The sequence below is a fragment of the Halichoerus grypus genome, chromosome X (assembly GCF_964656455.1).
Source record: "Halichoerus grypus chromosome X, mHalGry1.hap1.1, whole genome shotgun sequence".
In the NCBI taxonomy this organism is placed as follows: Eukaryota; Metazoa; Chordata; class Mammalia; order Carnivora; family Phocidae; genus Halichoerus; species Halichoerus grypus.
The window spans coordinates 27631832-27655687 of NC_135727.1; the positions used below are offsets into that span (position 1 = coordinate 27631832).

The 23856-nt window shown below is 41.9% G+C and overlaps 1 protein-coding gene across 6 annotated transcripts in view; it reads right to left on the minus strand.

Annotated features, from left to right (window-relative positions):
- The window catches only part of GRIA3 (glutamate ionotropic receptor AMPA type subunit 3), a 275580-nt gene that overhangs the window by 124781 nt on the left and 126943 nt on the right, over positions 1-23856 (minus strand). For all 6 annotated transcript variants that reach the window (XR_013444731.1, XM_078064947.1, XM_078064946.1 and 3 more), the window contains one exon: positions 18160-18347. Coding sequence is in view for 5 of the 6 variants with exons in the window: in XM_078064947.1 (XP_077921073.1) it covers positions 18160-18347 (188 nt within the window). In the remaining variant the exon portion in view is untranslated. The remainder of the gene's footprint in view (positions 1-18159; positions 18348-23856) is intronic.

Sequence of the window (23856 nt, forward strand, 5' to 3'; positions counted from 1 at the left end):
TATGGCCTGAATCTTTGGAAATTCTCCTTTGTTGCAGGGCATCCTGGGAATTTCCCTTTGGTTTCCCCTAATTATTTCTCAAAGCCGTGGGCCTGGTTCATATGATCCTGACTCCAATTTTCGATTCCCTCTCAGCGTACAGCATGGGTTGTCATTGTTTCATCGCAAGCTGCACTTGTGATGAATGCTGGATAATCAGAACAAAAGCCTAGGAAAAATAATTAGGGGGGAACCAAAGGGAAGAGGCTCACAGCCTTGAATGAGAGACTGTGCGAATGTTTCTAGGACTCAGTCCCTGAAGCTCTGACAATGTATTTTGATCCGTGTCTGCATGCAAATGAATGACTCCATCAAATCAGAGGCAGTTTGTCACAGTGCAGGTTATTTAGCTAGTTAATTAAAAGTCTGAGCGAGCTGGTGTCTCTCTGCACTGGGCTCTGAAGATAACCAAACCTATGTCCTGACCAGGCAAGTTAATTTAAAATAAGTGACCTCAATTGGGTAATGGCTGCAAGTTCAAGTTCAAGAATCGCTGTAATTAGTCCCAGATGGATCTTAATTGTTCTTTCAGGAAACAGAGTGGGGAAGGGGGAAAGAGAAATGCCCGAGCCCAAAGTAAAGGTTATTAGCCCTACCTTTCGAAAGCAGGGGAGCTGACAGGGGCAGGGCATAGGTACTATGGTGTAACAAGAGTTTCATTTGCTGCTTTTCCAAATGCATCCTTCCAGAGGCGGTGGGTAAAATGGGTCTAGCTCTTTTTGAAATAAGGTTTAAAGAAACTCATCCCTCTGAACCATGTGATCTCAGGCAAGTTATTTAACCTTCCTATGTCTGTTTCTCATCTACATAATCAAGAAAACACTATTCACCCTACCTACCTCTGAAGTTTGAAGGAGATACGTTGCAAAAAATCTTTGAAAAAATATGGAAAGATCTATGGGGCAGTGTGTATTCTTGCTTTAAGCCAGGAGAGTTTCCCAATCAAAGATTCTTGATTTGAGAGTAGAAGGCCCTACGTATGGACCTCTTTATTTTTCCCTGAGACTCTGTCATAAACCAGGTACCTTCTGAACGATACCTCTCGAAAGGAGAAAGGGTCAGAGTGGGTGGTCTGTTCAGCCCCATATCCGTGTGGTGGTACGTGATGTTCTACTTTCTTGGGGGGTGTACCCACGGAGCTGAAAATGATTTCGGCTTTATGGGTTTTTGGAAGAAGTCAGATTATGAAATTGGATCCTTCTCCATTCATGTTAAAATAAATCTTAGACTTGAAATTACATGCTAGCACAGCCCTGTGGTTCCATGAGGTCAGTGTCCATCACGGTGAGAGTAGGATGGTATTATCCCCACTTGTTTTTTTATATGAATGCTTGGGTTTCCCTACAGTGTTCTGGTACATTCTAATTGCCCATATCTTCCCCAGCCCTGGAAGCCAAATTAATAAGAATTTGTACAGTGGTAAAAACAATATAAGCGAAAAACTCCTAACCTAGTTCAAAGCCTTGGAAGACCAAGAATTTGACCAGGTTGGGCTGCATGAACGACTGCTTTTGAAGCTGCTTTTTCCCCCTTGATTCCACTTTTTAAAGGGAATTGTATTGTGATACCCATTTGAGTCCCTCTTAATGGAATATAAACATCTAAGACAGATTTACAACCTATGCCTACTGACAGTAATCACAACTGTTTATCCTTCAAGCCTAACCAAAACTCACTTAAGGAGCTTGCTTTTAAATCAGAGTCTGCATTCTGCCTTGTTAGATGAGCCAAGTAAATAATGGAGTTGTGTCTCCCAGAATTGCATTGTTATTGAAGGGCCGTGCCTTTTACTGAAAAGAGCTCGAGGTCATAATGAACAAATAAACGAACAAAAAACCCTGGCTCCACATTACCCTTCATCACTGGGAAACGCTCATCCATGGTAGGGAGCAGCAGAGGACACAACTCTGCTAGGATTTTGCAAAGGTTTAAGTTATAGACTGAGCCGTCCTTTCTAGAAATCTCCCCGGGGAGTTCCGGTAGTGCACGCAGAATGAATAAAAGGCACAATATGCAGTGTGTGCAGGACTGGCAATTATTCTCCAAGTGATACATGTCAGGACTTTTTTTTTTTTACTAAAAAGTTAAGAAGCTATTTATTTAATGCAACAGATATTTATTGAGCACTTACTAGGTTCCAAACTGTTTTGGATGCTGGGGCTACAACAGTGAACAAAACATAAAAAAACCCTGCCCTCACGAAGCCTAGACTCTAGTTGGGTTGGCTAGTAATTACTCTGTCCTGTGAATTCCTAGGTGGTTTCTAGCTCTCATCTTTCAGACTACTGATGATGTACCCGATTTAGGCATGTGTTCTGCCATCCCGATTAGACTCTGGGTCCTTGAGGGCAGGGCCTCAGTTTAAACTTGTTTCATCATTCAGCACAGTGAACTGTGGGCACGTATTCAATCAATGTTTGTGGATGATGAGAAAGAAGATGACTCGAAATACAAGTAAGAAGGATGAGAAGTGCATTAACTTCAAATATTATCTTTCTGGGGTAGTATGCTTTCCTATGAACAGATTATCTTAACCTATACACTAATTCCAGGCAGTTGGGCGGGAAGTGGGATGGGGTGAGGAGGCTGGTGACCTATTCAGGGGAACCCATCTGTAGATTTCTATTTGGTCCATGTATTGGCATAATCTTGGGTGCTGTGCCATGAAGAGTATGGACTCTAAAATCAGATCTGGGTTTAAAAATTAAATAAATAAATAAATAAATAAATAAAATCAGATCTGGGTTTAAATCCTTGCTTTTTCACCTCAGTCAGTGTCTTCTCTGTAAAATGATAGTGTGGTTTAATCCCTAAGTAGAAGCCTCTCATTCTGGAGACCATGGTACTGCATTTCCTGGTGGAAAAATCCCATTTCTTGGGGATCAAAAGGTCAAGGTCATGACGAAAGGTAGAGTCATGTTTTGGCCAATTTAGCCCGTGTTCTTCTTGGTATCAAGTTTCTACCATTCTGCTTTATGACATCCTAGCTTATTAGCATTCACTCTGACAAGTAGTAAGTGGCGTTTATCATACCTATGCGAATAGAAATTCCACCCCCTTTCACCAAACCAGATAAACTATCGGGTCCTTGAAGACTCAGTTCAACAAATCATCAGGAAAAGGCCTCCCTGATCTCCAGGTCAGGCTGAAGGAGGCATGTTTCTTCTGCATTCCAGGAGGATCTGTGTTCCCCTTATCACACTAGACCACGATCATCTGTTTACTTCACTGCTTCCCTACTGAACCACGAGCTCCTTAAGGGCTGGAACCATGTCTTATTTGTTTTTTATTTTTTTCTTTCAACTTCTTACTAGTTCTTGTTTAGGACAACAGACATAGGCAGCATGAATAGGAATGTTGTCTTGCTTTCAAGGAGATCTTGAAACCATCTCCTTAAATTTCAGCAGATCTGCTAGAGGGGACTGTGCGTAAGAGTCTTCTGTTTCCTTTTTTCATGCAGTTAAGAAGATAAAGCCATTCACTTGTTTCTCCCACTTCAAGTAGTATTCCTGTTTATGTAGATTCTATGAAGAGGACACTTAAGTAATGGGTCCTTTTCAGTTTCCATAAAGAACCCAGTCTGAGCTAGTCTTGTTTATGCAAAAAGCCTTTGTTAGATATGTCGGGTTCTGTTGAAATGAGATTGCAAATGGAACCATCCCTGTCTTCCTCTGGACGACAGTAAGGGGAGATTCATCGCCATCTGACAACTTTTCAGCTAAACTCTGAGCAAAGCAGATAAATGGAACTCATGAAATCAGTTTGCAGACTGAACAGCTTTCACTATGTTTGGAGAAGCCATACAATTTTCTCTTGGCTCATAAATCCTCCAGTACCTGGACCATTATTAACATAGGCCTTCTTTAAAAAATACAGTTTGATGGCAAGATTGCCATGCATGCATTGACATGACTTAAGAAAGTTAAGAGAATGAGTTTCAGGTCACTGAGTGGTAAGGACCATAAAAGAAAAGTGGGTAGGATTTCACGTGTATTGTCTTTTGAGGGTTCGAGGTCACTGGCTATAGTTTAGCAAGCAGGGTATTGTGGTGGAGGCTACAGGGGACAGAGTCGCTGGGGAAGGAGACCACTGGGAAGTTTTCTCAGGCAAAAACTGTCCTCCTGCTTGGTTTCCATATTCCACAATTAGTGCTGTATCTTCAACAGGTTGGGTGTGAGAAGCAGCCCATAAGTCTTCTGGGGAGGAGATGAGAACGACATTCCCCCTCCCTAATGAAAGCAAATGCCCGAGGATTTGGGGAGGGACCCGCTGCCACCTGCTATTGATATAGCAAATGCAGAGGAGCTAAAGGCTCTGTCGGGAGATGCACTTTCCTGTCACTCCTTGCAACTCTCTCTGAGCAGCCTGGTGGTTGTTGCCATGGACACCAAATAGCGAAGGGGTTTGGGTCAGAGTTTGAAGGATTGCGCTGTGCTGGAGTGGGTGAGACTGAAATTAAGTTAATGCATGTACAAATAAGGTGTGTTTCTTTCCTTTGTGCCTTTGAGAAAACTGCAACAAAGCAGTCTGTCAAGCAACAATTGATTTTATATTGGCCAGGGAAGGGGGAAGAGGAGCGATTTATTGAGTAGGAGGTTCTCAAGTGAAGCACACGCAGTAGTTTGAAATAGGTCAAGAGAAGTGAAAAGGACTCTCAGAGCTGTTGAGGACATAGCAGTGAAGGAACCTAAGAATGGCCTTTAAGAAGCTTTTGATAGTACCATCTTTGACCGTCAAGTCTCCTGATTCAGTGTCCCCGGATCTTCATCTCTTAATCTAAGACACAGTGTTACTGAGGTCCCACTCTATTTTGGTTCTTCCCTCTTATTTACCTCTGCGTGCGTGTGTGTGTGTGTGTGTGTGTGTGTGTGTGTCTTTTAGATAGCATCGTTTCAAGGTTCTGATTTGCAAATCGGTTCACCCAGTTCTGTGTCCCCATTCTTAAGATCGGCAGGCACATTTTCTGGCAATGCTGAACTTTGAAAGAGATGGCACCCTTCCTGCCCCTGTCCCCAATAATGATCCACTTACACCTAGAGCTAGAATTTCCACTGTTGGGGCAATTAAAGGCATGAAAACAATTGAAGTGAAACCATGGAAGTTTGAGTACAATACCCATGTTTAGGACAGACCTATTTGGTCCACAAAACCATAATCAAAGCCCCTGGCACCCCCTTGGTAGCACTCACAAATCCAGACGTTTAAGGTGACTCCCTCACTTCAGTCTCCCTCTCTTGAGACCCGCCTCAGATTAGAGAAGCAGCTTAAATGCTTTTTGAGTTCTCAGGCTCAGGGACCACACATTCCTTTCCTTGTTCATTTTCTCCTCCTTAAGAAATGAGGTGCAGTGACTCTAATTATAATGCTTGCTATGCTTGATATGTGTAGACTTGCCCTCTCTGAGGATCTTAGAATACTTTAGAGAAATTGTCTGATTCATCTTAATGTCATCCTAGTCAGGCAGGGAAGGCTTCTTATATTTTATGGCTGAAGTCGCTAAGATGATGAAAGGTGAGGTGGCTGTACAAGGTCACACGGTGATCTTGAGATAGAGCTCAGCCAGCTTTTGGGTCTTTGGCCTAGCGCTGGATTACTTCAGAAGATATTTGTCAACCGCTATTCTTTTCCCGAGTAGGGTGTTGGGGGCTCATGTGTATTTGGGAGGCTCTTTGGTAGCTATATTTATCTTAAAAGGTTGGAGAGAGAATAGTGGTGCCTGGCTACTTCTCTCTTCCACTTACCTCTACCTCTGGTGACATGACAGTAATCATCACCAATCTCCCCAAGCCCTGGTCCTGGCCTGTTGAATGGTGCCCCTTACTTGGCACTTTGTTATAACCTCTGGGCAGAGACAGATGTGGACTGAGGGAAGGTTGCCCCAACAGACATGGGATTTGATCGGAACGGCCAGTGGGGTGGTTGGTAACAAACTGACCAAGGGCTCTTTCCCACACTCTGTCTCATCAAAGTCCAGACCTTGGCATGGATCAAGTAATCGCCATTGGCCTTCAGTGTTAGGGCAGTAAAGAACGTGAGTTTGCATCTTCTATTTTATTTTTTATCGCTGCACTTATTTTGCTTGGTGTCTCTCTGTGGGAAATCCCAGAAATCTAAATTATTTTAAACATAAGGGTCCTGTGGCAATGGGGGCAATAATTAGCTTTTGTGTTGCTGTCGTAAACTGTGGTTCTTGCAGCCCTTATGAAACTGTTTGTTACAGCATCTGTTAGAATCTAGGACAAGGCTCCTGTAATCATGCAGCTGTGTGATGAACCTTCTAATTGCTACATTTTTGTTGCTCTTAATCTGGGGAAATTTCCTAATAAGGCAGGATGATGATTCTAAAAAATTCATTAATGTTTACAAGGCAGTTATTCTAACGCATAGGACTTAGTCAAACTCTCAGTGCCTGTAGAGCCTTAGCCGGCACATTCACAATGTAAGCCATACAAAGGAACAGGTTATCAGGGTGTTTTCCTCCCGTGCTAACTGAAAATGTACTCATTGCCTGTGGAGGGATGAAACAGCTATGCATGGTCAATGTTTCCTTTCTATTTTTTTTTTTTTGAAGACCGGCAGTCTCACTTGATTAAGTGATGGAATCAACTCAAAACAAAGGAAGATATTTGTATTAGTTTTATTTTTGCATTTGAATTGGTTCATATCTTTAGAATTTTGGAATAAGGTACCAGCCTTAATCCTAAAATATTGGTATTACTAGATGGGAGAGAAGGTCTTTTGATTGAATAAATCTTTACTGCAATCTACTCTACATTGCTATGTGTGAAGGGCGCCTGAGCAGGAGTATGGCAGTGGATAAGGATATAATGGGGAACTTAGGATAGGCTTGTGAGGAACAAACAAACCACAGTTAATCAGAAGCCAACTACCAGAAATTCCTGATAGGAATTTCCCCCGGTCATTTTCCAGATATAATAAGGGCTGATGTGATATTTCCATATACCTATGTGCACAGCTTTCATCAATCAGAAAATCCTGTTAATGGGGGCATTTGTTATTCTGTACTCTAAGGAGAGAGGTAAATGATAAATTTCCAGGCTGTGTCCTGGCCTTGGAGCACAGCATCTCAATTCCCCCCTCCATCCGTGTCTCCAAGGCTAAGCGAAGCTCACTGATATTGAGGCTTGCAAGATTCACAGTCAGCAACATTCCGTGATGGTCACCAGCCTGGCAATCTGAGAAAGCAGGAACGTTGACTCACACAGTTCTAGATACTTATCATACTCTGCCTTCCAGAACGACTGTATTGCCTTATCACCCCTACTACCATAGCATGAAAGACATGGCCTCCCCCCTGCCCATATCTAGAACCATGTATGGTAACATAGGTTGGGACTCAATATTTCTCGAATTGCCTACTTTGTTTTTCACAGCTCTGGGAATCACAGCCTGTTGGAACTGGAAGGGACCATCATATAGAACACAGTCATTATACAGTTTAGGAAATGGAAGCACAGAGGGATTAAGTGACTCTTTGGAGTCCTACAGCTTGGGGCTAGAACCCAGGTCTGTCTCCAGGCCTCTGTCCTCTGCTTTATAAAACTCCAAGATGCCTCCAGTCATCCCAAGGACTGTCACGAGGTTCCCTAATGAAAACTAATTTGAATTTGTGTTGATTTATTGAAATAAAACCCCCAAACCTCATAGGAAATAATCAAGCAAATAATTAGGTACCACAGTTTTTTAAAATAAGGGGAGGGAACTGTTGGTTGAGCAAGAGCTGTTCCTTTTTGAGACCAAAGCTTCTATCATCTGAAATAAACAAGTGTCTTGCTGTTTCAAAGTAATGATCTTGAATGAGTTTTTTCTCTTTATTTTCCCAGAGGGGATTTGTTTCTAAATAGTCACAAAGCCAGTCTAGCCAGTCTAGTGTGAAGTATGACCAGAGAATCAGACCATCTTTTTTAATAAGCCGAAGATAAAATCTCTAAATATAGAACACTGGTGTCTGCTACTAACTCTTAGGATAAATATCTTTGCATTTTAGGGAACAAGTTTGTTTAGGGCTGCCAGTGAGTGTTGAAATCACCTAACATGCAGAAGACTTTTCTTGCAAGTAAAAGTGTGTGGCTCTGCCCATTCACGTAGGGCCTGGAGGCCAGATGTTAGGCTGGATTTAAGAGAAACAATGTCAGCTGTGAGCATTTTAAGAAATCCAACCATAGGTTCTGCTTTCTGGGACACTGTTCTGCAATTCTGTGGTGCATTTTTGCTTCAAAATATTTATTAGGGTAGTCCAATATATGTTAAGTAATAGCTTTAAATCACCATGTCAATAAGGTAAGAAATAGAGACCACGGGACATCATAATTGGTGAAGTAATGAGAAAGGTCCCTGAAAAGGATGTATGAGGCAGCCAATTTCATTTCAGGTAGAAAACTGGAATGGTTGGAGGTGGGAGAAGAGAGGGAACATCTCGTAAGATACAGTAAGAGAAGAAGGAAGGCCAATGGGTGTGCTTGGCTATGTATTACATGTAGGTCTGGAAGTATGACCATTAGGAGATTGGGGAGCAGGGAAAAGCAAAGAGGAACGGGGTCTCTTTTTTTATATAAGGGCCTTACCGTGTTCCCGGGGGAAGAGGATGGAGAAGCAAAGGTCTTGGAAACACTTTGACCTTACATTCTATGATGAATAAACTCATATGCAAAAATCAGCTGTGGGCTTTTCTAATTCTTTTATTTTACCAGCACATATGGACTTTGTCTTTATTATATTATTTTACATTTGTTGAGATATGCTGCTCTCTCATTTGATTTACATTGCTAGGGGCTGTTACAAATTTTAAAAAGGAAAGAAAGAGAACTTTTGTTTCTTCCAATAGTGCCTAGTATAGTACTCTAATATAAGCCCTTGTGTGAGGTTAACCTCAGAACAGTTGATTGGCCCTTGTCTTGGAAGTGTTCCATGTAAATTACAATGCCTGTTCCAGAGGTCTGATCCCTTTGTCTTCCTTCTTCTTCATGAGTTATCTCATAATTACGCAGTGATTTCTTAGATAGGTGAGCAATTATTTATCCATTCTAAGAGATCCCATTCTGTGTGGCCCTTGTTTCTCTATCATCTCTATCATGGGGATATGGCCTCAGATCACCCTTAGAAATCCAGGTAAATAACACCAGCCAAATCTCTTATGTGTCTTTTTGTTTAAAGATTCTGAAAGACTTCTCATTTAGTCTACCTGTAGACACAGCTGGTAAATAAATAGCACTTTGCTTTGGTTCAAGGGTTCTTCAGTGTCGCTGTACTATCTCCTATCTAGTACCAGCCCATCATATAATCTGAATGTCATGGAAGACATAGACCTAAGTGTGAAGTATAGAACCACTACCACGTGGTGGTAGAAGAATGTTTAGCTCTCAGCTTGTAACGATGCCTCTGAAAGCAGGTCTCTAGAAGAACTATGGAATTCTAAGCATAGAGAATCTTTCTTAGACAAACTCTAGTGTTGAAAAGGAATTGACCAGGGGCTCCTGGTTGGCTCAGTTGGTTAAGCGTCCGATTCTTGATTTCAGCTCAGGTCATGATCTCCCGGTTGTGAGATGGAGCCCCGCATCAGGCTCTGTGCTCAGCATGAAGTCTGCTGGAGATTCTTTCTCTCTCTCTGCTTCTGCCCCTCCCCCCACTCATGCTCTCCCCCCCCCAAAATAAATAAATAAAATCTTAAAAAAAAGAAAGGAATTGACCATAGTGCTTGAGGGTGTGTTGTGGCAGTGGGCATGGAAAGGAGGAGAAAATTGAGTAATTTATTTCCCTATCACAGCTCCTCCAGACCCATAATTTAACCTAACTGTGTCCCCTGACCATCTTCTCCTTTGGACTTTGGATAGGGTAAAAAGGAATATCTATGGAATAAAGCAAAAGATATGAGAGTATCAGAAAGATTCTCTGGAGTAGCCTATACCCACCCCTAAGAGATAAAAGTAGGATAAAAATCTTCCAAGAGTGATGGGCATATCACTCTCATCCCAGTTCTACCAGATACTTGATTAACTTTCCATAGCATCTAAGCTAGTCAGGAAGAGATTCTATTACTGTGAAAAAGCACCCTCCCTAAACTGCCTCACCAAACAAATATCATGATAGGTGACTGGGAGAACTACATTCACACGGAATGAGCCTAGAGTGTTCAGAAAAACCTACTCTTCGGGAATAAACTGGACATTTTGACAGGGGCATTTATGTTTTTAGGTATTAAAGATATAGGTGAATAGGAGCAGGCTCACCCCTAACGTTTCTGGAAACCAGGGCAGGAATACAAATGGAGGACCACATACCACATACCCTATATTTAAATGTTAAAATGTCCAAAAACAAGGTATGCCTTGGCCTGCCTGTGTATCTACCTGTCAACCCAAATAAAGAGGTAAACTGAGGCAAGCTCGAATGACCAGAAATTGAGTTTGTGCAGGAATAGCAGAGGAAGTGCAATTCCAGGAAATGCAAACTGTAGCAAGCTCCAGGCAAGTCTGTCTAGGGTGTGGGGTGGGCAGTATTTATGGGCAAGGAATGCAAAGAGTGGGGAAGTCTGGTCAGTGTCCCAGCAATAAGTTCACTGGCTTGAGGATGAACAGAAATTCTTGATGGATGTTCATTGGTCAGGAGAGAGGTTCTGGTTCTTTGTGAAGTCAGGCATTTATGGGAAATCAGTCCTCTCAGTTCTTAAGTTTCATTTTCCTGAAGGCGCATGTGTGAGATTCTCCATTTCAGATCCTCTAGTTCCATTTTAGATTGAAATCCTTTCACACGCCCAAAGCTCTGCAGGCCATGCCCTTGAACTAGATCAGGATGCTCAAAGACTCAGGCTCTCTCCCAGGCCTGTGAGATCCACACACGTGGCTGGGGCAGGGCAGGGTGGGGTGGAAGCTGAGCCCCGGGGGCCCAGGACTCCTGCCTGGTGACTGGAGCCACCTGAAGCCAGGATGGGGTGGAGCTGTCAAGTTCTCCAAGAAGCCAAGGACAGCAGCTTGCCAGCCCCAAGGCTCACTTTTCTGACTTGGAGTTGCCAAGCAATTCTACATGTCTTCCAAAACTACATCATTCAAGTAGTACAGAGGGAGAGAGCACAGTTATCTGGAGAAACCCATCTACCAAGTTTCTTCACTTAGGCTGATTTGGGGCGGCCAATTGTAAACAAAATTAGTCGTTTTTCTCTTGTTTCCTATGGCATAAGTTGTCAATTTCTCCTTCACTGCCCCTGCCCTTGCCCCACTCCCCCTTAATCCCATGTGCCTTTGTGCTCTGATCTGGGGAGCCCAGTTTGGCTTATGTGTCCCACTCCCTTTTTTCCCTGATGTTCAACCAGCTACTAACTGTTCAAAAACTCTCAAGACCAGAAAGGCAAAAAAAACCATCACTGTGTTTTAGTGTTTGAGGTATGAGGAGCCCTCTAAAGCATGGAGCTCAAGGCAGTGGCTCCTCTCACCTGGGTTTAAGGGTGATATTGCGTGGGCGTGAGGAACATGCCCCTTGGAGGACTGTTGCTCAAATCTAGCAGTCCACAAAAGCTCAACACCCACCCCAAACACTTATCCTGTGGGCATTTATGCTTTCCCAGAATGAGTCCTATTTTATGCTTGGTTTTCTGGGGGTTAATGAAGGGAAGAGGAGCTGTGCCTTCCAGACTTTTTCAGTTACATTCAGGTTATTCCCTAGCAAGAGAAGGAGGAAATGGGCAACATCTAGAGCAGCTGGGGGTAATAGAATGGAGACTGTGGTTCTTTACCTGAGAAGAACTGCACACAGATAGGAATGCTAGTTGTACTTTTATATCACTCTGATAAAGTACCTCTCACAATTTATTCCTACCCTTGTGGGGCCCATTGCAGATGATTGTTTTGGCACCATAAGTAAATGAACTTGTTCATCATAAATGAGCTTTTCACCAGAGGGTGGGTTTAAGGAGCATATTTTCAATTCCATGTGTTAATGGAATATGGATCCTCATCAAGTGGAGAAAATATCTGTGAAATGCTTGTTGTTTATCAACGCTTGTTGTAAACAAAGCTGTTCTAGGCCTCATCAGGATGCTTATCTCTTATAACCTCGGGTTGAATCTACTCTGCTTGCAAACCTCAGTCAGACCCAAGGCTGATGAGTGCAGTGATTCACAGCATTTGGAGTCAGAGCCCCGGATTCAAATTCTGGCTCCACCAGTTATTAGCTGTATGACCTCTATGTCTCAATTTCTGCATCTGTAAAATGGAGATAATATTCCCATCTACCTTATAGGGCTAATACGGGGATTAACTCACAGGAGATATATAAACACACATATCCACACGCATTGATTAAAGTGGTATCTGGAACTTTGTAACCATCTAATACCTATTTGTTATTAAAAATGCCCAGTTGTCATAGGTGGCTCAAGGTTTTAATGCCTTTAATTAATTTAATTGATGCTGAAAAATCTAGTTAATTCTCAGATAGTCCTTGAGCTTATCAATCACTGTGTGTGACCCAGTATCACACTGGAGAGAAAAATAGAGAGGTCGCCTAACATGCTAAACTCGTATTAGTGAGACCTGAGGCTAGCTCAGGTCTTAAACCCTGTTCTTATGTGAAGACCTTAGATTGAACTGATATCTTGGAAAATCCATGAAGACACTGTTCTGGAGCAACAGTCCCTCAATAACTAATTTTCACAAGCACGAAAACCTCCCCCTCGTGGACAAATAGCTACGGTTACCAGTTCCTGAGTGCCTACTGGGTACCAGACGCTGTGCCAGGTGCTCTCCACAGATCTTGCGTGATCCTCACAGCACATGAGGATCACGTGAAAGGAAGGGAGTGGGATGGTCTTTCAAGATGAGAAAGTTGAGCCTCAAAGAAATTAAGTCACTTTTTCAAAGTCATGCAAAAGAGAAGTAATAGAGCTAAGATTTGAAGTCGTGTCTATTTGATTCCCAGGCTGGTGTTTTATTCAACTGTACCACAAACAAAATCTTCCAAGAAGAAGGGATGCTAACACAACCTGTCTCATGGACTGGTAAGTCAGCTAAATGTTCTATAAGGAACGTTGAAAGTAAGGGCTGGAGCAAAGGGGGGAGCAAACAGAGGGGAGGAACTGGATGGTGCCACTCTGTGTTGAGTGGAGAGTGAGGCCAGGAGCAGGCATAAGCCTATATAACATTTTTAATTCACTTGACCTAGGTCTAGCCATTGGCAACAGTGCTCTAGTGACCCCAATTGCTACACACACTTTGGAGTGAGCACTGTCTCTTTTGTGTGATGGCCTCATACTTTAGAAGGGCCCCTAATAGTGTTCATCTTGCTTAAATTGTTACCTTTAGAGACCTGACTTACTAACTTGGATGTTTCATTCTTAAAATGACTGTCTTTGAAGGGACAGAGTTCTCAAATGAAAGGAGCCTGAAGGATTGACCTGCTTCAGGATTCTGTCCTTAAGAAGTGTTCCTTTCACATCATCCACAATGAGGTGATTTTAGCCTGAAATATTTCCAGGGGAAATCATATATTCTGTATTTTTCCTGAGAGTAGCACATTGCCACATGTTGGTTTGGGTCCCACCAAGTTTGCATATGCCATAATTCAAACAGGGGCTACGCTGAGATTTCCCTTTGAATTATCTGTGAAAAAAATAAAAACACGGTAAAGCCCGAAGGGGGATGTTTTTAAATTGAAGAGACAAACTTTTAGATATCCAATGGAGAGGCAACTTAAGAAATACCCTTATCTGTTCATTAAAATAAATCTTCTATAAGGATATTTACTTGTCAACAAACAGGATTAACTCAAGAACATTTCTCTATTCTTGAAAACAATCTTAAAACTATTCTAGATTTAATTTTTCACTATTCTGGAATGGCCTCACCTCCACATTGCCTCAACTGGTGACCTTTTACTTTCTTCCAGTTTCCTCTCTCCTTGTAATGAGTCCTTTTAAATGCCTACTCTCTAATCCTAGTTAAGCTCATTTGCTCTGGTCCCGTCCTCAGGCAGGCAGAGTGAGTTGGCCAGTGCCTTCTTTATGATACCTCTTTATACTTGAGGATGGTGATGAAACTGCCTCTTGGTTCTCTTTCACCAGCCTAAACAACCCCAACCCCATGTAGTCTTTCCTCATAGGGCCCGTTTTCTAATGCTTTAATCATTTTTTGCTGCTCTTCTCTGGATCTTCTCCAATTGCTTTGTAAGTGTTTTTACAACATAACCTGATGAGCAAGCCTAATCTAGGATCTGGCTTTCACTAAATATTTAATAAATGACTTAGAAATTAATGAAGGTGGGTCAGTGTAGGGGCAAGAGCACTGGACTAGGAGTCAGAAGACCTGAGTTTGTCCCTGCTTTGCCACTTACTAGGATTGAGCGGAGCACCACATTTGGACAAATCATCGGAGTGTCTCTAAGTGTCCATTTATCATCTGTTAATTTGGGATAAACACATCTGCCCTGCCTGCCTCCCATAGTGAGGCTCAAATGAGATAATGTATGCGAAAACACATCATTTAGCACCAAAGCACTACCCAAACACTATGTGTCAGACATCTTCTAAAAGCTTTGCCTATATTAGGTCATTAACGGACGGTTACCATCCCCATTTTACAACCAGAAAATGGGGGCACAGAGAGTTGAGTAACTTGCCCCAGGTCACACAGCTAGTGACAGAATCCACACCGACTGGCTCCAAAGTCCAGGTTCTGAAATTCTCCGCTCTGCTGCCTCTCCAAATAAGTTTTAAATGTCCAGCAGAGCCATATCATGTTATGGGGCCTGACTTTCAAAAGCAGTCCACAGATACATGCTACGGGGATGGAGGATCTATTCTGTCACGAATAGGTAAGTCCACGAGAGGCAACCTTTTCAAAAGTGAATGTTTAGATTGGTCATTGCATGAAGGCAGCTGTCCACCAACGGGAGGGCCTCATGAACAGAATACAGTAATAGGAATGCTGTATCAGGTCGGGTCAGTGGTTCATTCAGCCTAGTACACCTAAATCTTCCTATACAAAGTGCTCTTCATTTTTAGATTAAAAATCTACCATTTCTAAATATTCTCTGTGAACCCTGACCATCTTTCATGGTTTCTTTCATCTGTCTCTAGCTCTTTTTTCTATGTTAATTCTTAGAACTGTAAGTTTGGAATGCTTTCCTTAGAGTTGAACTGTTAAAGAGAGATATTAGTACCTCCTTTGAGTCTTTTTTTTCTGCTGTAGTCCGAGAGTTGGAAAGAGTTCAAAAAAGAGCTTTGGAGAGAAATGTTAGAAGAATTCATATTTACCCTCTAAGTGTTTGAATATTCGCAGGGAAATTAGAACCTATATCATGAAATGGGGAGGTTATGCTATATAACACTGTATTGAAGACCTGTTTATATTTTAAAAATCGTACCATATTGATGTCTTTTCATTCACACCCATGGGATATAGAGTACAATATGAACTTTATGCCAAAATCAAATCTGCAGGGAATAGCGTTATAACGGTGTAACAGGCTCTTCTACCCCAGACAGTGGCATGAAGTATCATTTTGTGGGAGACTATAGAAGTTTCTTTTTATGAAAAAACCTCAGTCAAAGTTGAAAACACCTTTGGAGGATAGGGGCGTCTTTTATAAGAACATGATACTGTTTGAATTATAAATGCCATCATTCTAACCAGGATCTGTATAGTGAATTAGGATAAATTTGTCAAAAGAATGGTTAGGAACCAATGAGAAAAGTGACATCCCTGTATCTTAGCATTCAATTCATTTTTTTCAAATGTTTCCTCTAAAGAAACAGCATGTTGAATTTGTTGCTTAATTTAAATAATTTGTTTAATGAGAAATCTATTTTTATATAAAAAAATAAATTATGGCAAATTCATGATATCATCAGAATAGGTTTGAGCAGAGAGCCACTATCTTAAACCTTTAGAAAACGTGTGCTTTAATAATCTTATCATGTGGCGGCAGGCACTTTTTTGCCTCTCGATGGAAGCATTGCAAAATCACAGCGAAACTTACTGAAAATGTGCTGGTTCAATATTCATTCATTCATCCGTCCATCCATTCATCCACCCATCCGTCAAACACTATGTGCCAGGTACTTTCTTGGACACTGGAGATATAACCGTGAACAAGACAAACGTGGCCCCTACCTCATAGTACTTATGGGCTAGGAGAAATTCCTTAAATGGCAGAGTAAACAATCATGAGTTGGTAGTTCTATAACAATTCTTTGAAAGAGGGAGAAAAAATAAGTGAAATGAACTCTTTAGCCTTACCTGGATGTTGCTAAAACTTTTCTTTGAACAATGTTCCCTGAAAAATTGTATGTATTTTGAGGGATACTGTGAATGTACATATAGAAGAAAGGAAGATAGAAAGTGATACATGAAAAGAGAGAATGGGCCTTTTGAATAATGTTAGTTTAGTTTTCCTGAAAGCGTTAGGTAATAATGACTATTTTTTTTTTTCTATAGCAGTTTATGTCTCTCGGAGCAATTATACCAATCATGTGAGATAGAGCAAGTTTTATTTTCCCCATGATGTAGATGAGAAAACTGAAGCATAAGTATTTTAATTGCCCAAGACCCCATAGCTACATAAAATTCAGAGCTCTACCCGCTGCATTTTCTATTACATTATGCTGAAAAATCCCAGCCTCCAGTGTAAGACCCTATAAAACCCAGATGACTTAACCAAATGTGACATACTCAAGAAGCCAAAGTTCCTGATAACAGAAGAAGGAAAACAAAGTACAACAAGGAGGACGTTCCTGCACTTTAGGCTATTAAGTAGGTCACCCACTAAAAGGCTATTTTGGTATACAATTTTAGAGGGCATGTAGTACATATACCAGAATCACTGACCTGATTCTTCACTTTCAGGATCTAAGAAAATCAAAGGTTTTTTTTTTTTTTTTTTTTTTAGAAGGGAGGGGTGGATCATTTGGGTAGTTCAAGAGAACGTTAGTTGGGAAATTTGATTTAGCCAGGCTATGCTCTAGATTTCCTGTGAGATGTGATTTCTCTAGAGGTGATGCCTTTCTCAGGAAGGGGACTGCTTTGTATCTCCACGATGCAGACTCAGCGATTTCTCTCTTCCTTCCTCTCTTTTTTTCTCCCTCCCTTTTCCCCTCCTTCTTTCCCCTCCTCTTCCCTTCCCTTTCCTATTTTTTTTTTTTTTTGCATTCTCTTCTTATGGGGGCATATCTGACAAATTGTTAATATTTAATTTGCTATAGAAACAGCTCTCCCAGGCAATGGCTGCTCACTATAATTTCAATCTCCAAAGCTGTTTTGGCCCCCAGGTACACTGGGATCGAATTAGAATGGAAATGTTTCCCCTACAGTTTTGTTTATAGCAGCATAGGCACTCTGTTATTAACTGGAAAATTGAGACTTCTAAGGAAAATAATAAACTTTCACCGCATTTCAATTTGACTCTTCAAACAGAGTATCCATCTGGCTTAGGGTGAAACATTTCGTCTAATATTTTTTAGTCTTAAATTTAAATATCCGAGCTTAGGAACGAATACATTTGGGCCCACTGAATTGTATTTCTCCTTCAGTCTAATTCTTTTTCAATTTGTTCACATTTTAAAAGCCCTAAACACTTTTTTTTTTCTCGTATGCCATCGTACTTATAAAAGGGTCTAAATTACGTATACACATTCTGTCTCTCTCTGGAACCGGAGGGCTGTTCTGCAAAAATATCCACAAATTCGAACCTAGGGAAGATTGCCTTGACACTCTGCAAGTACGTGCCTGACACAAAACCCGTTCCTTCTGCCCTGCCTCATCCCTTGTCTGGTCGGTGCTGGGAGGAAGGTATAGAAAAGGAAGGGAATTACTTTGAAGCAATCAGTGATCTATGAAACGGAGGTGGGGAAGGGTGTGTTTATCTGATAGTTAGCATTAAATTGCAGAGACTTCCAGATTAATCATGGTATGCAATTTTCAACAGCTTAGATTGTGTTTTCTTTTCTTTTTTTTTTTTCCTGCAGCCACTGGGGAAGAAAAAAGATTAGAGAGACTATCAAAAACTGTTGGCCCATCTAGTCTGTTGGCTACTTAATTTATTAGCAGATATGGGAGCTGCCTGAGGTTGATGATTTAACATGTTGGCTGGGGCTGGAATAAATCTCAAACGTACCTGTTCCAAAATTGTGTTAATCCTTTCGACTTCGCAGTCAATCAGGTATCGCTTTTCCTGCCTCCTGTCCATTTCTTCAATGATGCGCCGGAATTCTTGGACGTCTTTTATGTTTCCCACAGACCTGGCTGTCACTTGCCAGTTGTTTTGCACTGCTGCTTCCATAATCGCTTGGAGAATGGAAAATCCTGGAAGAAGGAAGAACAGCGACGGTGAGGTTTTTCTTTTTAAACTCTTCCTGTAGGTATTAAAGGTTCTACGGTGTTTTTATTACAGTCCGTCGGGTCCCTTTGAATCTTATCCACTGTGGAAAGCAGGCTTACTCATGACCCCAGACTTAACCATCCAGATAGTCGTCATCTCTATCTTTAATTTTTTTAAGATTTTATTTATTTATTTGAGAAAGGAAGGAGGGGCAGAGGGAGAGGGAGAAGCAGGCTTCCTGCTGAGCAGGGAGCCCGATGCAGGGCTCGATCCCAGGACCCCGGAATCATGACCTGAGCCCAAGGCAGACGCTTAACCGACTGAGCCACCCAGGCACCTTCTATCTTGCTTTAAAGGAAGATTCTACAAACCAGGCTGGGTGTTCAATCAAGCCCAGATGCAAGCAATCACAGCTGAATTATATAGTACCTAACCGTTTTGATTGACATGCATTATCAAAACATCTATGGAATGAATGCCAAAGCCTTTTTCCTTGTTTCTGGCCTCAGTCTTTCCTATTGCAGCTCACGTCTTTCATCTTCCACTAAACATTCTTTGGAATGAGGCATAGCGTCAGTAGAGATAGAACTTTATAACATGGGTGATTCTTACATGGGTATGACTATCCAACAAGATAAATTATGTCTCCCAAGTAAAAGAACTAAGAAAACCTGACAAAGACAGTTTCTAACAAAGATATCATACTGGTCCTTTGATCCCATCATTATGAAAAAGTTCAATCATGTTAAGTCTTCCTCAGTTCTTCCCCTTTTTAAATTAAATTTACCAGGGATTCTTGGTTCCTTTTTAGTTAATTTACATCTGACAACTATTAGCTACTAACACCCTGGATCTATGCTGAATGGGAAAGACGGAAAAGATGTGATGCTTGAGTTCTGCGTAACCCTTTTGGAGGTAGGGTTTGAGAAGTTGGGAAGAGCAGTATATCTTAAAGTATGAGCCACAGAATAGCACAGGGTTTTCTATGTACTGGTCTTTTCAAGTACTTACATCTCTAGTATTATATCATGTCTATATTTTTGCTTCTGGTAGGAATCTGTAATCTGAGTATAATTTCATCAAGTACGGACATCATTTTATTGGGAGCTGGTCAAAAGCAGCTCCCTTCTTCCCATAAATTTAAATTGTTTTCCATTTATATTTAGGCAATAACTAATGGAAATGGGTAATGGGAATGATTTGCAAAGCCAGAATGATCTGTGGCATGACCATTTGGCCACTGGAGCAGTACAGGACGGAGGAAGATCGCGGTGCCCTTTGAACACATTCCAGGACCCGTCCTGTAGTGTAAGCAAGCTACGGTTGGGAATCTTCATCACTACACTATAGAAAATGTACTGACATTTGGAGAGCACGTGTCAGGGAGATGGCAGTAGTGACTCAGCCGGTCATTATGACTCCTTTGTGTGCTGGGTGTATGCAGGAAGAAGATCACAAATGAGACCCAAGCACTTGGTAATTTCCAAATGAGCAATTTCAGCATAGGAGCTCAAAATTACAGATCAGAGTAAATTACCATTGCTTTAAATGTTAATTCTTACTCTTTTTAAACCAACCACGCATATTTATTTCTCAGATTTACATTTTCGTGTGGGTTTTCTGTGTGCTCTCTGCTTCAGTGGGAGTTGAGGGCACACGGTGGGCCAAAGCACGGGATTAAGAAATAAACAGGAAGAAGGAGATTAAAGTATTTGAAAATCTTTCTTAAGCAGTGTACAATAAGGTCTCATTATTTTGAATCCTACTAATTAAAAATTTATGAAATTCAGCAAGGACTAGTTTGAATTTTACTTCTGTACTGTTTATGAAGAATGTATTATTGGCTGAATAATAATGGAAAGGAAATGACATCGGGGAGGCTCTGATATGTTTAAAAGACCCTTTAACAAAAGACAAATTTTTTTGTGTATTGAGTCAAAATCTACATTTTTTTAAAATGATTTTATCTATTTGAAAGAGAGAGAGAGAGAGATAGCAAGAGAGAACACGAGCAGAGAGGAGAGGGAGAAGCAGGCTCCCTGCTAAGCTAGGAGCCCGATGTGGGACTTGATCCCAGGACCCCAGGATCATGACCTGAGCTGAAGGCAGATGCTTAAATGACTGAGCTACTCAGGCACCCCGTCAAAATCTATATTCTTATCATTTCTATTTGCTAGTCCTATTCCACCACTTGGGGTGACGGACAAGTTTAATCTCTTTTCTGTATGACAGTCCACATTTTTTACTGACAGTTAACATATCTCCCCTTATTTTTCTTTTCTTCAGACTAAAGATGTCCCAATACTACAACAGTTACTTTTATAACATGATGATAATTTCCCTCACTGTTCTGTCTCTCTCTTATGGATATTTGTCAATATTTTATTGACCTGGATAAATCAGATGTGATCTGACCAGTGCGGATGACAATAGGATTATTGCCCGCTTTGATTTGGGCTGTTATTTTGGCAGCCTAGGGTTGCTAATATTTTTATTTATTTATTTAAAAAGATTTTTTAAGGATTTTATTTATTTATTTGAGAGAGAGAGAGCACCAGCCAGAGAGCACAAGCAGGGGGAGTGGGAGAGGGAGAAGCAGGCTCCCCGCTGAGCAGGGAGCCCGATGTGGGACTCAATCCCAGGACCCTGTGATCATGACCTGAGCTGAAGGCAGACGCTCAACCGACTGAGCCAGCCAGGTGCCCCAGGATTGCTAATATTTTTAAATCGCCACATTATACTGTTAATTGACACCACCCTTGGATTCAACTAAAGCATGTCGGTTCTCTCCAGAAAAGCTTTGCTATGTAACGACTCACTATCCATGTATCAAAATTTGTTCCATTCCAACCTGCTTCTGTCTCCCTCTCTTTAATCGCTCACCCCATACCAGTTTGTACTTCTCCCCCATTTTTACATTCGCTCAAATCTGGAAGATGGTTTTGCACATTTATCCAGTACTCTCATTGTTACCTGCTCAAGGCAACTATACCTGATGTGTCTCTTTTTCTGCTACCTATAGACCTTTGTGGATGACTCTCCTCCCCCCATGAAGCTTCCCTAACTGACCTCTCATTCATTTCTCCGGAGACGAGTAGACTTAAATGCAAGGGAAATCAGTTCCAAACAATAAAGAAGCTGGTTGGAAGAACTGTATGACAGGCGTTTAAAAATTCCAAATAAAACTGGATAAATAAATTCTAGTAGAGACGCTTGGAATGCTATGCTGCTGTAAAAAAGATGGCCCAATCTCTAGATAATAGAAGAAAGGACTTCTGTCAAAATTTTATGGAGAAAAGAAGCTGAGAATAGCACTTACACTATAATTCTAGTTTTGTAAAGAAAAGCCCCACCTATTTGTATATGTGTCGAAAGAATGCAAAGGAGGTAGGAGTGGTTATCTCTGAGGTTTAGGATTCCCAAGAACTTCTACTTGCACCACCCCTTATTTACGGAATGTTGGACTATTTTGCGAGAAGCAGGTATTATTTTCTGTAAGTACAAAAACAATAAAGATGAAAAAATATGACTCATGCTGGCCTCTCCGAGCGTAAGCTCCTGGAAGACACAGGTGACAGGTGAGCGCAGCTCTGTGCGCTGCCCGCGGCCGCCAATGAGCGGCCTCTTAATAAACACTGATTTTATAGATCTTTGTGTACTTTTGGTCTTTGAATCATGTCAGTGTCTTACCTATTCAAAAATTGAGAAAGCCCCTGAGTTTTTAATGAGCTGGCCTCTGGGGCCTCCTGGGCAATGAGCCTTGCTTGTAAGTCAGCACTGTGGCTGCATAGGGCGGGGTCTTCCACTTGCAGAGTCTCCAGGTGGCTGCCAGAGCACGTGGCCACGTACTTGACAGCCCTGGGGGCCACGATCACCTCAATTTAGTACATATCCATGAGTAACCCCCCCAAGCTCTTATTTGTTTTTGTACCTAATTTATTATGGTTTGACTGTTCCCCGTTGCAGCTGCCCGAAGAGAGTAAGTAACGAGTTTGAGGGTGGGGAAAAAAAAAAAAAGAGAAAAGTTCGTCTCTGGAGGCAGAGCCAAGGCAGGCGTTGGTGCTTGTAGGAGGTGAGGTGCTTAACAAAGCACCTTTGTAAAAATAAGCCTGCTGTTTTAGCAGCTTTAGAATTGTCCTCCACTCTGTGTGAGCTTTAGCATGCCCAACTGAAAGTTACTTCCGTTTGAGCAGCAAATTCTCTCATCTTGATTCCAGACCCCTGTTGCTGTCCACCTTCTTTTTCTTCCTCATTTTATTTTATTTTTTAAAAAGGATTTTATTTATTTATTTGAGAGAGAGAGAGAACGAGTGATGGGGAGAAGGAGAGGGAGAGGGAAAGGGAGAGAGAGAGAGAAGCAAACTCTCCACTGAACAGGGAGCCCGAGGCGGGGCTCAATCCCAGGACCCTGGGATCATGACCTGAGCCGAAGGCAGATGTGTAATGACTGAGCCACCCAGGCGCCCCTTCTTCCTCGTTTTAAAGACTGGGAGTTACCACATAGGTAACCGGGCGAATGATGGATTGTCGTCTGCCTTCAACCAAGATAATGCAGGAGCAGGACAGCAGAGGCACAGCAAGGTGACTATGGATGAAGAACCGGGCCCCACCTATGACCAGCTCAATCCTACTGGACTGGTCACTGGGCTACTCTTGCTAAACAAGGAAGCCATTGTGGGAAAGGCGAGTGTAGGGATGCTGTGCTGTACCACCAGATACCCCTTCAGCACTGAAGGGCTTATTCCTTCAGCTTCTGGAAAGGTTGTTGGCTGAAAAAAGCTGCCTAGCTTCAAGTCATGCCCCCGACCCAGAACAGCCTGCATCCAGTGACCCTTGTTACAGGGTATGAAGGCCCAACCCCTTCACCCCAGATGGGATAACTCTAAAGGGCCCTCCCAACTTCAGAGCTCCCTGAAGGGTAGGCGGAGGCCTTGTTAGGACAGCACCACAGCCCAGCTCCTCCTTCTGCCCAAACCAGCTTCCTTCTTTTTCTTCCACAAGTGTTGGTAGTGAAGATACTCCCTGAGAAACTTTAGCATGCTGCTCTCCATCTCAGAAGCTGCTCCCAGGGAATTCAATCTGTGACTATTGGGTTGACCTCATGGCAGGGATGGCAGCAGATACAAAAATATCTCAAATCTACAATTGTCAAAATCATTTTCACAGGGGGAAAGAAGGTCAGGATTTTGTTCACTATACAAACGAAATGAAAAACTGCTCCATGCTGAACAAATTTAGTATTTGATCTAAAAACAGAAGAACGATAAACTTGCCCGTCCTCTGTTCCATTCTCTCAGCACTCTGTCCTTTTCCAGGTGCCAGTGTAAGAATGGCCCATGGCTTTAATGTGTTACCCCTCCAGCTAACACAGTTGCATCTTAACAGTGGCCTTCACACAAGCCAGTTTGGAAGGAAAGGAAAAGAATGTTGAGCATTGTTTTGGGGTCTGCCTATCTCATGAGGTCATTTACATGATGGCTCTGAAAGTTGGTG